General features: G+C 40.8%; 1 protein-coding gene across 1 annotated transcript in view; it reads left to right on the top strand.

Moving 5' to 3' along the window:
• Nucleotides 1-15,867, top strand: part of PYGL (glycogen phosphorylase L) — a 34,515-nt gene that overhangs the window by 17,406 nt on the left and 1,242 nt on the right. The window contains exons 6-19 of the mRNA XM_016145810.2: nt 2,385-2,496; nt 2,933-3,015; nt 7,222-7,365; nt 7,564-7,656; nt 8,409-8,555; nt 8,902-9,065; nt 9,552-9,666; nt 10,239-10,340; nt 10,469-10,616; nt 10,729-10,787; nt 10,890-11,031; nt 12,427-12,634; nt 13,545-13,679; nt 14,123-14,189. Of these exons, the coding sequence (XP_016001296.1) occupies nt 2,385-2,496; nt 2,933-3,015; nt 7,222-7,365; nt 7,564-7,656; nt 8,409-8,555; nt 8,902-9,065; nt 9,552-9,666; nt 10,239-10,340; nt 10,469-10,616; nt 10,729-10,787; nt 10,890-11,031; nt 12,427-12,634; nt 13,545-13,679; nt 14,123-14,189 (1,719 nt within the window). The remainder of the gene's footprint in view (nt 1-2,384; nt 2,497-2,932; nt 3,016-7,221; nt 7,366-7,563; nt 7,657-8,408; nt 8,556-8,901; nt 9,066-9,551; nt 9,667-10,238; nt 10,341-10,468; nt 10,617-10,728; nt 10,788-10,889; nt 11,032-12,426; nt 12,635-13,544; nt 13,680-14,122; nt 14,190-15,867) is intronic.

Genomic DNA, 15,867 nt, shown 5'->3' with positions numbered 1-15,867 from the left:
AAATCTTAAAGAAAATGGTAAGGATCAAGTAAATGTTGTTCTTACAAACCAAAATCAGGAGTGGAATTCAGTATTGTAATGCTAAATTCAGTTGGTCTGTGGATTATTCTCCATGAATAAATGCTTCATTTGGTCTTAGAAAAGCCTAGACCCATGTTATAGCTGACTTTTTAAAATGATGCTCTATTCTGCTAATCCATGTAGAGCTAGTCACAGTTCAGAAAAAAGACTTTTTAAAAAGGGTTTTCCTATCTAAACAAGAATTTATTCAGCATACGAAATAACAGATTAGAAGCTAAAATAGGTCATTATAGTATAATGGTATAAGGAATAATAATACTGTGATTCCAAGATAAGTCTCTTTCTGTTTTTTTTTTTTTTTTTATTTTGGTTATACAGGCAACAATCTAAGTCACAAGTGGTTACAAATATGACCAAGAGAGCTGCAAACAAATCAGTCATTAATATGCCCAAATAATTCATACATATATTTGGTATTAAATTAGCAGGTACCTGTTATAGATTTGATATCTAAAATTTCCAGTAACTTCTGATCTGTTTAAATGTATACAGTTTTGCACAGTCAACCCTGGGAGCATTCTGTTTGCACTATAGTTCTCACTGTTGAGTTCCCTTGTATTTACAGAGTACCTCTAAACATTTTCCTAATAAAACCAGAAATTCAGTTAAGGAGAGTATGTTTTTATGTGCCCACAAGGCAAGGTTATGGGGCTGATGTAATATAAGGTGAGTGACCCAGGCAGTGCAGAACTTTATGGATTTATGCAACATGCCAAATTTGTAACTGGTAACGTCAGAAAGCATGAGGTCAGACGTGGTGTATGCATGCTCTGGGCAGCTTCCAGTAGACTGAGCAATTCAGTTTATTCTTGTGTCAGTTCAGTTCCTCTGAGAAGCACACCCCAGAGAGAATTAGAAGTGTAAGTTGTATATTGGAGAAAGCCAAGATAAAGAGAGAGGGAGCAGAAGCAAGTCTTTCAGACTGCAGTGCAGATGTGACACCAGTGAAAAGGAAAGAGGAAAGAAGGAGGATTCTCTGAAAGAGCCTCAGACAGCAGTGTAGCTCTGAGCAAACGGCCAGGCTGACGGGGTCCGAGATGAAAGATTGTTCATGAGACGAGTCCCAGCTCTCATGTTTCACAATAGAAGCATCCCAGAGAAAGCATGGCCTTGGCTGGAGTTCAGATATGGCAGTTATGCCTGAAGTTCTCTAAAGGGACATCTGAGCTATGTGCCCCCTGCCTTCTTAGTTATGCTTTAAGGGTCAGGAGAACAAAGGGTTTGAACCCAGCTCAACCCACTCTCTGTAAACAACTTTTCCTGATTGATCACAACTTGCTTTAAAAATCTCTAGAGACCCATATTTCCTAGTGAAAGATATTCAAAGAGGGTGGTTTATTACTTCAGGGTCATAGAGTTCATAAAAGCATGACTGAATATGTGTGATTGATTGATATAGGCTTTAATGCTTCATTCATTCATAATTCAGCAGACTCAATTAAAGAGATTTGTGTTCAGATTTCAACCCTAACACTGACTGTGACCTTGAACAAGTCACTTCACTCTCAGCCTCATTCTCCTCAATTTTGAAATGAGTAGGTTACACTAAATGATCTCTAGCATCCTCCTGTTCAATTAACCTGTCAATTATCTTCCTTAGAACTTGACTCTGATGAGGCAGGGAATAGAAATGAGTCTTTTCCCACATAAATTTTAAATTCACATGAAACACAGTTCATCTTCCTGTTCTCTGTTTCAATGACTATCACAAAGATTGAGCTAGTTTTTCCAAAGCTCACTTCTTAGACCCATCTCTGCTAATTATCAGCTAATTTGTCAAATCATGCAACATTGAAAAATCTAGCATAGCATTTTAAACATCATATGTAATCTATCTTCACAAATTTTCTGTTCCATTGATTTTTATCATATTTGTAATCAGATCATTGAATAACTTACACTAAATTTATGCTGATTAATGTTTTTAATGAGTACAGATTCACATTTTTCATTTGGTTTTTACATTATATTTTATTCTTAAAGCAATGGCTAGATCTGAAACATAAAAGATATGCATCCAGATCCAGGCAAGGGACACAAAGAAGTCAACATGAAAATGATACAGTAGACCATCAGTCTAGATGGTTCCAGCCATCAGATTATTTCCAGTGGGAGGAGAATGCACAATGGCTTTTTATACCCATCACTCCAGTCCTGGGACTCTTGTCTTGGTTTAGGCATCACACAATTTGAATCAGTAACAGCCAGGAACAGAATTCCCATTGCCACCTCCCAGCCCACTGTTCAACCTACATCATCACACATGGGAAACAGTGAGCAGCTGCTTTGATTTAATCCCACAGGTGGTCCTGGCCCTGCCATATGACACCCCAGTGCCTGGGTATATGAATAACACCGTCAACACCATGCGCCTCTGGTCTGCTCGGGCCCCCAAGGACTTTAATCTCCAAGACTGTGAGTACAGCATGGACTCTTGTTTCTTTGTGTGTATGGTTAATCTTTTTATCTCAGATGCAAATTAGTACTCCGCTCTACAAAGATGACACAGAAAGAGAGTCTTGGGAAGTACGACATCACTGGTTTCTTTTTGAACACTAGTTAGAACCAAATTGAGCTTGAAAAAAAGGCCTTGAGTTTCTTCAGTGACTAAGCAGAGCCAATTTATGGAGCAAGTATGGAGGACATTTTTAAAGCAGTCCTTCCATCTGGCCTTCTTAGACTTTCTTGTGAATCAGACCATGAAGATTTGTTGAAATTGGTTGAAATCCTTTTGGATTTTTAGGAATTTTAGGAATCCCACATGCTAGACAGCAAGCATCAGATGAGATCAAGGGACTTTGATAACAATGGCTGGCCTTTCTATTTATTCATTTTTCTAACATTCCCTCAGTTAACGTCGGAGACTACATTCAGGCTGTGCTGGACCGAAATCTGGCCGAGAACATCTCTCGGGTCCTCTATCCCAATGATAACGTGAGTGCTCAAGCTTGTTGTCTCAGTGGAAACAGAAGCAGCTTATTTCAGAGGCACCTATTCAGTAGCCCTATAAAGCACAGCTTTAATGTTGATGTATTTTTTTCAGCACAAAATAATCTCCACATCTCTTCTGGAATTGTCTAGATTTCCCCTCCCACCAAGTAAGGAAAACAAATTTGTGTAATTCACGAAATCAGACTTGGTATTATGCCCTTGATTAGTGACCCCATGACTAATTGGCAAGGTCTGTGTACCAGTTCTTTGTATTTCAAAACAAACTTGGATATAAAAGATGAGGTAAGGCACTACTTCCTTTCCAAACAGAAATTTCATCCACACTCAGAGTCCCTGGAGGTTTCCCACCTGGCCTCTTCCTCTTGGTGACAGGGCTCTTCCAGCCCTCTGCCCCTAGGCGAGGTGGGGCCATGAACTTCAGAGTGGACCCTTATGCCACTTATTCATCTCTTTATACTTACTCTTATAGGTGATTATTCCCAATTTTACACTAACAATAGTTCAGCTAAAAGTAAAAACACTTGGAAATGGATCTCAGATGATTGCTGTAGATTCTTTGCTGGTTTAAATATATTTAGCTCTGACTTCTATATGGGTAAAATGCTATATGTTATTCTTTCCTTTGGGAGAAACATTGTGACTTTATTAATTTCAGAAAAATCTCTAACCCAAAAGCAAAAGGTTATTCTGTTTCATGGTCAGTTAAAGTAAGAATCCTTCCAAGTCTGGGGCCATTATGCATAGCCAAACCCAGCCTGCAGGACTCTTTAACTGGAAGGGGTTTGAACTTCATCTTCCTTTCTTTAGTAAGCACCAAACCTCACTTTACCTGGAAATAATCATCTGCAGCTACTGATAGCATATACGAAGTTAACATGAGAACAAAGTTGACGAAATTCATTGGGTAAAAGGTAGCTCTCGGGATCATGCTTATTTTTAAGTACAACTTGATAAATCACTGTGGTACTGTAATTACAAGAACAAACTCTTTCCTTTGGCCCAACTTACCCATAGCCATAGTCCAGACATTAGTCTGTCTTCCAAGAATTTTGCAACTGTCCTCCCTCTGCAACTATACTTAGGTATTTTTTCTTGCTTGAAGTTCTTTAAAGGCTTCTAATCACATGTGAGAGAAACACAGAATCTTAGATGTGCTCCCTAAGTTCTTCATTAACATGGGCATGAGTTGTCTGACGCATCCTCCATGATCTGGCCCTGGCAATGAGGCCCCAGAAGTGCAGGACTGTTTGCCCTGTTCTTTTTACCTGAATGCCTTGCCCAAGCTTCTTCTGCCTGCAGAGAATACTCTGGCACTCTGTGCTCATTTGACAAATTCCTACTCATCTTTCAGGGCTCAGATAAAGAATTACCTGAGTATTCAGATTCCAAAAATACTGTATATATACTTAACTATAACATTAATTTTCAAAAAAAAAACCATTGCATTTTATTTAAAGCCTTTTTTACACATCACTCTTTACCCACTAGTTTGAACTTTTTGAGGTCAGTGATTATTTAATTAATCATTTTATTTCTAGGACATTAAAAATTCCCTAAATGTTTAACTGTATTTTAGATGGATTCATAATGCTTTTTTTAGAACAATGATTTCATTATAATTTTACCACGATGCATACCATTAGAAAAAAATGTAAACAATATAAAAAGGATCGAAAGAAAGTAAAAAAATTTCCAAGCTCCACATATAAATTCCCATTGCTGATATCAATCAAAACAGTTCCTATTAATGACTTCTAATTTTTAGTTTGGTTTTTAAATTCTTATCAGTTATATGTACACATAGCTTAAAGAGAAAAACAGTTCTGTGAGGCTTATATAATAACGCAGTCTCCATTTCCCACTTCCCAGAAGCTACATCCCTTCGCTCTTAATTTTCTGGATTCTTGCCTCCATAGTTCTAATAACATGCTGTTATTACTTCTCAGTTTTCCTGCTTTTACAATTGTTTGTTGACATGCCACTATTGAAGATGAAACTATAGCTCACTCCTTCACATACACTCCCACCTCTACCACACAAACACATATTTCCTGTCCCCATTCTCTTAACATAATTATAGCATAATTTTCAGTAGCTCCTTAATCAGTGTTCAAATTATTTTGACTACGTAAATGCTTCAGGATCCTGATCTGTGCATATATGTGTCATCATATAATGATTATTTTTTCTTAAAAAGTTTTCGTTTTTTCTGGAGTTAGTAATTATTTTGTTTGCTTAAGCTTCTGAGTAGTTTGCCCTAATTTATCCTACACCTTACCTCAACTGCAGAAATTTCTTCTCGACACATTAGATATTCTGTTAACCAGGTCTTTTTGAAAAGTCTCTTAATTTCTTCTGGTTGCCTGCTCCACTGTCATTTTGGGATCTTCTTCCCCATTATTCTGAGAACCCCAGTGCTCATTTACTTTCTGAGATCATTTGTTTCCTGGATTTCATGTCTTTCTTTTTGTTTGTTTACTCTCTTGTTCTGGCAGTGCACATGCTCCAAGGGCTTCCTGGGAAAGAATGTATGTAAGGTCGATTTTTCTGAGACCTTGCGTATTGGAAAATGTCTTTATTCTGCCCTCACATTGATAGTTTGCCTGGATGCAGAACAGATTCTTTGCTTTGTCTTCAAGTTTTCAGTGTGGCTAAGAAGCACAATGCAATTCTAATTCTTGATCTTTTGTTTGAATCCCACTTTTTTTCCCTTTTGAAAGCTTCCTGTCTGCTTCTATCACTCTACACCCCACTCCCTCCACTTCTCTCACCTCCTCCTGTATCCCTCCCTTAGCCACCTACAGCCGAGTGCACTGAATGGGGCGCGGGGTGCTTTGTTGTGAGTCTGTTTTCCCCCATCAGGCCTAGGTATCCTTCATTCTGGGAACACAGGACTACAGTTCTCTTAGAAATGGCCTAGAATTACTGAACATCTTCAACAAGTCCTTTAGTTTTCTTACCATTTTTTCTTTATGTTTATCATCTCTTTGTCTTCTTGCTCAATTTTCTGGGCGATCACAAATCTCTCTTCCAATCCTTCTATTGGGTTTCTCATTTTGTATATCATGTTTTAATTTCGAAGTAATCTTTTTTTCTCTAGATATTTCCTTAAAGCATCTTAATCTTACTTCTTGAATACAATATCTTCTCTAATTTATCTGAGGATATTGATAGTATTCTTGTAATACTCTTTGTTCTAATCTCTGTTTCCTCTAAGTTGGCTTTTGTTTGTTTATGCTGAACTCTTTCTTTTACAACATTTTCTTAGATGTCTAGTGATCCTTAGCTGCCCACTAAAGTATAAGGGAGGTACCCACAAGCTTTAGAGTAGCCCTGTACTTGAGTGGGGTTTATCTATTTGGGCTTCACTCTATTGTGATCTTGTGGAGCCATGTCCTGGGGTGGCACCTCATGTCATTGTCTCTGGGTCTCCCTCTTGGGCTGCTCGAATTCCCTAGAGAAGACTCTTGCAGCTTCTTTCCTCGTGGAATCAATATTGGCTGGCCATGTTCTGAAATCTGGTTAAGAGAAGACTGAGAGTCTCAACATATTCAGTACTATTAACTTTTACTTTAACCCCCTTTTCCCCATTTTCAGTCTAGTGTGGTACCCCACCTTCACCTGTACTTGCTGCCTTCCAGTCCAGAGACCCCTGTTTTACCATGTCCACAAAATATACCTCCAGCTTCTGCTTCAGTTGGGAAAGGAAATTGCTCAGCCGAGGGAACTGGGATGAGGTCCAAAGCCAACTGTATCTCAGACAGACTCTCAACTGACCTTTTGTCCCATTTTCACCTCTACTTCCAAAGACACTGGTGCTGCCATTTCTTGATCCTTTGGGGGCTTCAGTGTCTAAATTGAGTTGCTTAGGAGCTCTTCTCCACTACCAGATCAGTATTCAGCTTTCCTGGATCTTCTGGCTCAATTATCACTCATCCTTTCTTTCACATTCTAAACAGTTGTTGCTGTTGTCTTCTCTCCCATTCCCTTCATCCTTTATCAGTATGCCTTTTTAAAATCTCTTTACTGTCAGAAAGGAGCAAGGGCTAATGCTTGGTGTCCAGCCTGCCGTCTTCCACCAGAAGCCCAGTGTGTTTTAGCCTTAAGGGTTTCTGGACAGGAGACACCAAACAAGTTTTGGCCACATCTAACTGTGTGAGCCACGCTCATTCAGTCTCTTGTTTGAAGTTTTTTGAAGGGAAGGAGCTAAGATTGAAGCAGGAGTACTTCGTGGTGGCCGCTACCTTGCAAGATATCATCCGACGTTTCAAGTCATCCAAGTTTGGCTCCACCAATAATGCCGAAACTGCATTTGATGCCTTTCCAGATCAGGCAAGTGTTCAATCTGTGAATACAGGTGGGGACAGCCGAGGGGACGAGGACTTCGATCAGATTTACTCCTCTGTCATGTCTAAAAATGTTGAGTAGGTATAAAAGGCTAAAACGTTCCTAAGAAAGTGGCATGTTGTTCGGTCTTGGTATGCGGTCCAGGAAGCCAGACCTTCATGTCGACATCTTCTCCCCACACAGGTGGCCATCCAGCTGAATGACACGCACCCCGCACTCGCCATCCCTGAGCTGATGAGGATTTTTGTGGATATTGAAAAATTGCCCTGGTCCAAGGTCTGGATCGTTTGGCTTCTTTTTCTTTTAATTAACCAAAATATATGTGCTTGGGAGATTTTTCCCAAAGCTCCTTTTGTGGGTTGTTTTTTTTTTTTTTTTAATAAGTTACTGTAGCTAACTGCCAACAGTTAACGGTAAAATTTACCCTGGTGCTGACATTTCTCTGTCTTTACTGCTTTACAAGGAGTAAGGCTAAGAAATAAACACATTCCTAATGGGATTCAGCTCACTAGCTGTATTGCGGCTTATACTGTGCTTACCATTTTTGTCTCTAAAAAGATTCTAAATTAAGCTCTGTAACCTCAGACTACAGCTAATTGAAAGCATTCCATTGCTTTGAGAGTCAACATTTTAAACATACTTTGTACCTGCTCACAATATTCCTTAAGTTTTTATTCCTCAAATTTTGTTTATTTAATAAACAAAAGACATGTTAGAATAGTAGAGGAGACTTTTCAGCATGCTGTCTTAAGTTTTATCAGTTAGTTTTTCCAAGAGCTACCTTTCCCCTCCCCTCCAAAAAAACCAAAAAAACAAAAAAACAAAACACAAAAGAAAACACGTTCCACTCTCTGGACCATTCAAGGACCTGGTGGAATCGAGTATGTCTGCGTGTATAGAAGCACATAGACCTGTCCCGCTGTGGACCGGGAGAGCTGAGGAAATTTTTGGCCCTGTGGGGTGGAGTGTGCACCTGCAGGACAGTCTTTCTTGCAGAGGAAAGCAGCCAAGCCTTCCCTTTCCCTCAGGCATGGGAAGTTACCCAGAAGACCTTCGCCTACACCAACCACACAGTGCTCCCAGAAGCCCTGGAGCGCTGGCCTGTAGAGCTGGTGGAGAAGTTGCTTCCTCGACATTTGCAAATTATTTATGAGATAAATCAGAAGCATTTAGATGTAAGTCGTTTTGAGAGATTCTACTCCTTTTGAGAATGTGATTTTGAGATATTAAGGGTGGCCACGATGTTCCCTCTTACCAAACTTGAGGCCCAGCCATCTTTCAATCATTGATACATCAAAAAGTATCCAAGTCGGGTGGGACTATGTTAGGCACCTTTTTGAAAGCACTACAATAGAGGATGGCATCTCCCTAAGGCTAACCCAACCTCTCTGGGGGGGTGAGGGGCGGGGGAATTTTATATTCACTCCATCAAAGATTCTACTTGGAAAGTGAACAGCATTATCCCAGTGTTGCTTTAAACTTTGAAAGTGACCAGTAAGTTCTTTCTCTTCCTTTGGCTAGAAAATCGTGGCCTTGTTTCCTAAAGATGTCGACCGTCTGAGAAGGATGTCTCTGGTAGAAGAGGATGGAGGCAAAAGGATCAACATGGCCCATCTTTGCATTGTGGGCTCCCATGCTGTGAATGGCGTAGCTAAAATCCACTCAGACATTGTGAAGACCCAAGTGTGAGCTTTCCTTTTTGTGGTTGTGGGTCTAGCGTTACTCCAGTAGGGGATAGTGCTGGTATACACAGGGTTGCTTTGGAGATGAGGCAAGGCCCCATCAAAATATTTAAAAGTATTTTCTTCTGTACAAAGTACCCTTCTCTTGAAAAAGAAAAAGCCTTTCTCTCTGAACCATCTTAATTCTAGACTTAGGAGCAAAAACAAACAAACAAACAAAAACAAACTATTCTGCTGAAAAGTCTGGTATATATGTCAGTGCCAAGAAATCATATGGAGGTGATTAGATTTGGAATTTTTCTTGTAACTGCTTTGAATTGCAAATGGGTTTCTATTTAGAAGGACAGCTGTAGCTGCTGTCAGTCCCTCCTTCCACCTCTCTTTAATGTTTCTAAACCTACACTTGGCTTCTTGAATGTAACTCAACTTACTTCATGTAGGAACCTGCCATTTCAGCCAAATTCAGTGGTGTGTCTCTTCTATCTCCAGATTCAAGGACTTCAGTGAGCTAGAACCAGACAAGTTTCAGAATAAAACCAATGGGATCACTCCAAGGCGCTGGCTCTTACTCTGCAACCCTGGGCTTGCAGAGTTAATAGCAGAGGTAACTCAGAAGGGTGGAGAGGCAGGGAAGCCTGGCTGGAATGCAGGAGGCATATGAATGCACTTCAAATTTGCAGATCCTATCTGCAGCAGGGTCAGCTTCATCAGCATGTGACTTGTGCAGCCCCACAAGGCTCTGTGCTTGATTTAATTCTCTGATGTAGCCACCATGAAATTTTTAGTATTTGATCAAGAGGCCCCACAAATTATATACCTGGTCCTCACTAACAGTACTCGTAAGACTCATAAATGGAAGAGGTAACCCTGTTTAGTAAAGAGGAAACAAAGGTCAGATAAATAGCTAGTGGAACCTGGGTTCTTTGTCACCTTCTTTAAGTAGATGTCCTGTTTTTAACACTTACTACCACTGAAATACATTTAAGATACTAGCAAAGTGTTCTTCCCCCACAGCAATTCTAGCCTCTTCTGTGAATAAATCCATTCTGTGTACTCTGTGGTAGGTGAGCTATCCTGTTGTAGGTGAGCATGAGCACTTGCCACAGAGTGACAAAAAATGATCATTTGGGCTTGATTGCCATCGCTGATTAGTTACCTCTTCCTTTAAACTAAAAGAAAATTGGGGAAGACTACGTGAAAGACTTGAGCCAGCTGACAAAGTTACACAGCTTCCTGGGTGATGACATCTTCCTTCGAGAAATTTCCAATGTGAAGCAGGTGAGGCTTCTCTATGTGGATCCTTTCCCCCAGCACTTGCGTTGAGGGTTTATGCTCACCTTTTTAAAAACAGACCACCCGATGCTCCTAAGTCAAAAGAGCTCTGGCCCCGTACACTGTCTCCACAGGAGAACAAGCTGAAGTTTTCTCAGTTTCTGGAGAAGGAGTACAAAGTGAAGATCAACCCATCATCCATATTTGACGTGCATGTGAAGAGGATCCACGAGTATAAGCGACAGCTTTTGAACTGCCTGCATGTGGTCACAATGTACAACCGTGAGTCAGCCCTGTAGCCACCAACCCCCCTGGAGGCAGAAGCAGCCCCCTGGGTGCAGATCTCGCCACCCCAGGCCATCCTCTGTTCCATCCACTTCTCCATCTTTTTTAGGCATTAAGAAAGACCCTAAGAAGTTATTTGTGCCCAGAACAGTTATAATTGGTGGCAAAGTAAGTTGAGTCTATTCAGTGGGGACTCGGGGCCTCTAATCTCTTGTCATTTTTCTACATCATGCCTACATTCTGTCATTGTGTTTGACATTCTTCCCCAAGGCTGCCCCAGGATATCACATGGCCAAACTGATCATAAAGTTGATCACTTCAGTGGCGGATGTGGTGAATAATGACCCTGTGGTTGGAGACAAGTTGAAAGTCATCTTCTTGGAGAACTACAGAGTGTCTCTTGCTGAAAGAGGTAATGCTCTCACCACAAACCATGTGTGGCCAGGTCAAATTCTAGGGAAGGATTATACAGTATGGAAAAATGGGACGGCTGAGCTCAGGAAGCCAGGAACTTGGGATAGAAGGTGTCACTGCTGGGCAGCATAAGGACCTCAGCTAAGAGCTTTTAGGTGACCCAGCTAGCAATGAGATTGCTTTCCTCAGAGTCAATATCACAGATTACATCTGTAAGCACATTTTCCTCTGAGAGAGTGAGACTGGGGAGTGGCCCTGAGGTTTTGATACAGACTGTACTCTACAAAAGAAAAAAAAAAAGGTCTTCCGCTCCCAGCCCCAGTTTTGCAACAGAAAACCAATTCCCCAGTCCCCAGATATTCCTCTGGTCACTTTGTGGAAGGAAGAGCTGTCATTTGTTCATATGGCAACAGGAAATGAGGATGAAGTCAGGCTTCCAGAGCCCAAGGCTTAGATGTGCCTCAGATGGACACTCTGAGATCAAGCATGGAGTTCCCTCATGAGGACAGCCAGACTGGCGAGAAGCCAACGTCCCTTTCTCTACCACTGCGACCTTTGCTTATTTTCATTCCATGCTCACAGAGCCCCATCCCTATGCCAATGCCAACTGTGTATTCACGTGTTTCCCAAATTGAAAAGGGACCTTTCTGTCTTTGAGGTGTCTTTGGGTCCTCTGATGTTACTGTTTAAGAACTGTCTGCATGAAGGAAAAAGAGCTAGATTCCTATGGATGCAAATGAAGATTTATGTAATCCACAAGCAAGCTGTCAGAGTAAAGCAGAGAATTTGTCCTGACCTTTGTAGTCAAAGGGAAGCGGGTAGGAGGCTGCAAGCAGCACTAATTTGTGTGTAAATCAGGCTGAAAAGTCAGAGGCTTGGTGTCTATTCCGAGACACACTTCAACTGCATGTGGCTTGTGTCCCTGCAGTGAAAGTGCAAGGAACATAGACAATTCAGTCCCCTCAGATTGCAAAAGAAGAGCCAGGAGAGACTCTGAATTTTAAGGATCAAGAAGGAGAATTTTCAATATATTAAATTTTATAGTTAGAAGTAGAAGAACTAAAAATCAAACTATAACAAAAACTGGAAGGAAGAAAGAGGAGAAGAGAAATGTAGTGTCCACTTTTATAGCAGAGTCAGTTGCTGCTCTCTATAGAACAAGAGAGAGTAGTATAAGCATATAGTTATTTAGCACTGTGGCCATAACCACCAAGATAGCACATCAGAAACGGACAAAAGGAAGAGTGAAATCCGTCCTTCACCATTTCATTGTTTGTCGTGATGACAATACTACTTCAGTAATCAAAACAGGCCAGCTAGATAAGTGCTCAGCTACAATATATGCAGATCCAGAGGGACAGAATCACTCATTTTAACACGCCTGCTTATGCAGTCATTCCAGCCACCGATCTGTCGGAGCAGATTTCTACTGCCGGCACCGAAGCCTCAGGGACAGGCAATATGAAGTTCATGCTGAATGGGGCCCTGACTATCGGGACCATGGATGGGGCCAACGTGGAAATGGCAGAGGAAGCTGGGGAAGAGAACCTGTTCATTTTTGGCATGAGAGTAAATGACGTGGCTGCTTTGGACAAGAAAGGGTGAGAAAACAGCTCTCCCAGAAGGGTACCTGCCCACCCAGGCATCCCGTCCAGGTGGAGTCACATGAAAGGTGGCAGCAGACCATCCCCCTGAGTCTGGGGTGCCTCCTGGCCACAGATTAGTCTTATTAAACCCAGCAAGTGAAGAGAAAAAGCAACTTGGACCCAGGTGCACGGGGTTATCGCTCTGTGTTATCAGCCATTATAGAGCTGGCCTGAGGAGCTAGTCATTTTTCCACATCTGTGATTTTTACTTTGATCAAAATATGAACCAGTTTCTAATAGAAGTTTTTGCATATAATTTAAAGCATTTGGTATCCCCTTAAAATTGCAAAGAGATGGTCTGAAGTGTGGGAGAGGATATGGTACGGATGTACAGAAGCCCCAGGAATACTCATTTCACTTAATTTCTGAATAAGTTTATTAACCTGGATTCAGATAAGAAATAAAGAGTGCTGACCAAAGGAACTATAGGGATCACAAAATTTGGAGGGTGTCAGATACGCTTCCTGACTTTTAGAAGTAAATTTTTACTCAGCAACAAATTTGGGGGTCCAGAGGGCAAATGGTCCCCTTAACACAATGCTCGTATAGAGCAGTAAAGTCTGCTTTGAAAGGAAAATTATATTTTACCAGAACAGACTATTGGTCTGTGACTAGAATTTTTATTATCTACTGTCCTTAATGTCTTCAGTTACAAAGAACTAATCAAATTTAATGGGGGGGGGGAATTTTCAGGATCTAGTCAGAGATTATTTATACCCATATTGAGCTTTACAACAACTTCTATAAATGCTAATATTTCTGAATGCATTTTTCACAGCTAATGTGGTATCTAGTGTGCTGTCAATCACAAAGACTAACAGAACATTTTCCTTATTGCACCCGCACCCACACCCTGACCCCACAGGTACAAGGCAAAAGAATATTATGAGGCACTTCCAGAGCTGAAGCTGGCCATTGATCAGATCGACAATGGTTTCTATTCTCCCAAGCAGCCTGACCTCTTCAAAGACTTAATCAACATGCTGTTTTATCATGATAGGTGAGTTCCCCCAAGAAGATATTATTTGGGCCATGAAAAAGGGACAGGAACATCTTAAGCCAGGTACAACCCAACTATGTAGATTCACAAAGATCTGTGATTTGATAAACTAACCTAGGTGTAGAAAGAAAAATGAAATATTTTCCACTAGCAATGCTAGGAAGCTTTAAGAATAAGACCTACAAATCTTATATTCGTTTTCTCCTCCCACTGGTGTGCCTAGCTTTCAGATGCATCCATTTGATGACATTCTTATGTGTGGAAGAACCATAGAAAGGTTGAGAGCTATTTAAAATTCTCGTCAATAGAAATATGAGTTTGGTGAACCAGCCATGCCTGATGTTAAGCAAAGGAGAATTTTTAATGGAACCTTAGCTCATATCAGTTAATTATGTTTTTTGTTTTGTTTTGTTTTCTTTCCAATCTCTCTCACACACACACAGGTTTAAAGTGTTTGCAGACTATGAAGCCTATGTCAAGTGTCAAGAAAAAGTCAGTCAGCTCTACATGGTGAGTATGTTGCGGAGACTTATAAAGGAAACCAGTTTATTATACTTAATTAAAACTTTTGTTTCTTTTTATTGATTTTAAATAAAAAGGGCCCCACTGACCAATCAAATAAGGGAAGCGAGGCAACTGTCTAGGTTATTCAGATCAAAACTTGATTTTTCCCAAGTTCAGGCAGAGTTCAGATCCCAACTTGACAGTTCAGTAGCACTTGTAAATTTTTTTAAATCCAAATTAAAAAATCACAAATAATTTGATACTCATTGAGCACCTACCATGCAGCAGGCATATCCATTTTACCCAGTCATTTATTCAAGAGAGAGTCATTGGGGCCTTCTCCACGTCAGGAACTGTGCTGGGCACTGGGACCCCAGCCTAGACCAAGTCAAGCCCCTCCTTCCCTTACCTCAAGGAAACTGTTTAGTGCACATCAGAATCACTAAGGCAGCTTTTTAAAAATACATATAGGTGCCAGCCCCTCTCTGAGAGATCCTAACCCAGTAGTGGGCAGGATCACCACCAGTGTTGGAAAAACCTGCTAAAATGATTCTAAGGCTGAGCCTTAGTTTATTGGGATAAAGACTGACCCCCTAGTCTTTGAAAATTGCAAAATTAAGTACCTCTTCTCGACTACCCATGGAATGGGGCTATATGAATAGACTGTAAATGTATACGAAGAAGGGAAGTTTCATGTTTGGATTCAAAAAAAAAAAAAAAAGAAAGAAAAGGAAAGGAACAAAAAAGACTATACTAAAACAAGAAAAGAAAAAGGCCAGAGTCATGTGAGTAACGTTTCACAGGCAAAGTTCTACATCTCAGTTATTTACTAAATGCAGTCCTCCATGCATTTAGTAAACACATGGAAAGGTTGATTATCTCTGACAGGAGACTTTTAGTGAACAGAATAGATGCCGGAAGAGGTTGGCTCTGTGCCAAGACTTTTGAGGTCAGTGTCCTTGAGCCTTCTGGGCATGGTTGTCTTTGCCCACATAGTCTCCATTTTTCCCTCCAACTAGAAAACTAGTATACAGCAGAACCGCAGGGTTCCATAAAATCACCACCTTCTGCCCTTTGGACACATCAGTAACTACTTCGAACAGAAACCTACTTTACTAATGTTTCTTCTTTCCTTTCCTAAAGTAGATAACAGGGTAGTTCCTAAGTCATCCCGGGTATCCCACCGGGGTTCAAAACTAGGATCTTCTAGTAAAGTCATATCCAGTCCGCCAAAAATGTACAGATCAGAGTAAATTCAAGTTAAGCAAGGAGAGGCAGTACTACGGTTAAGCGGCGGGGCTGAGTCCCTGCTTCTGAGTACTGCAGAGAGCAGCCACATACAGCCTGCAAGAACACAAAGACAGAGGGGAAAAAATGGCAGCCTCTAGCTCTTTTCTCTTGGTTTCAACCCATGCTTGTATGTAGAAAGGCTACAGGAGAAAAGAAATAGAAATGAAACAGCAGGAAAGGAAAATATGAGCATGGGCAAGCACACATGTGAATGTTGGATTTGTACAATGGGTCTCTTCTGTTAAAATGATGGCCCCCATCCAAAGGGCACCCATCTGAAGCCAAGCATCTGGTTCAGTCTTTCTTGTTCATTAGTGCAAATTGCAGTTCTAACTCTTAACAATAATTGTATTGTATTGAGGCTTAGAAAACAATCCCACGTGGTTGGGAAGTC

Source organism: Rousettus aegyptiacus, unplaced genomic scaffold (genome assembly GCF_014176215.1).
Source record: "Rousettus aegyptiacus isolate mRouAeg1 unplaced genomic scaffold, mRouAeg1.p scaffold_m13_p_3, whole genome shotgun sequence".
NCBI lineage: Eukaryota > Metazoa > Chordata > Mammalia > Chiroptera > Pteropodidae > Rousettus > Rousettus aegyptiacus.
Note: the sequence above shows the minus strand (reverse complement) of the source record. Positions and strands in the feature narration are given on the sequence as shown.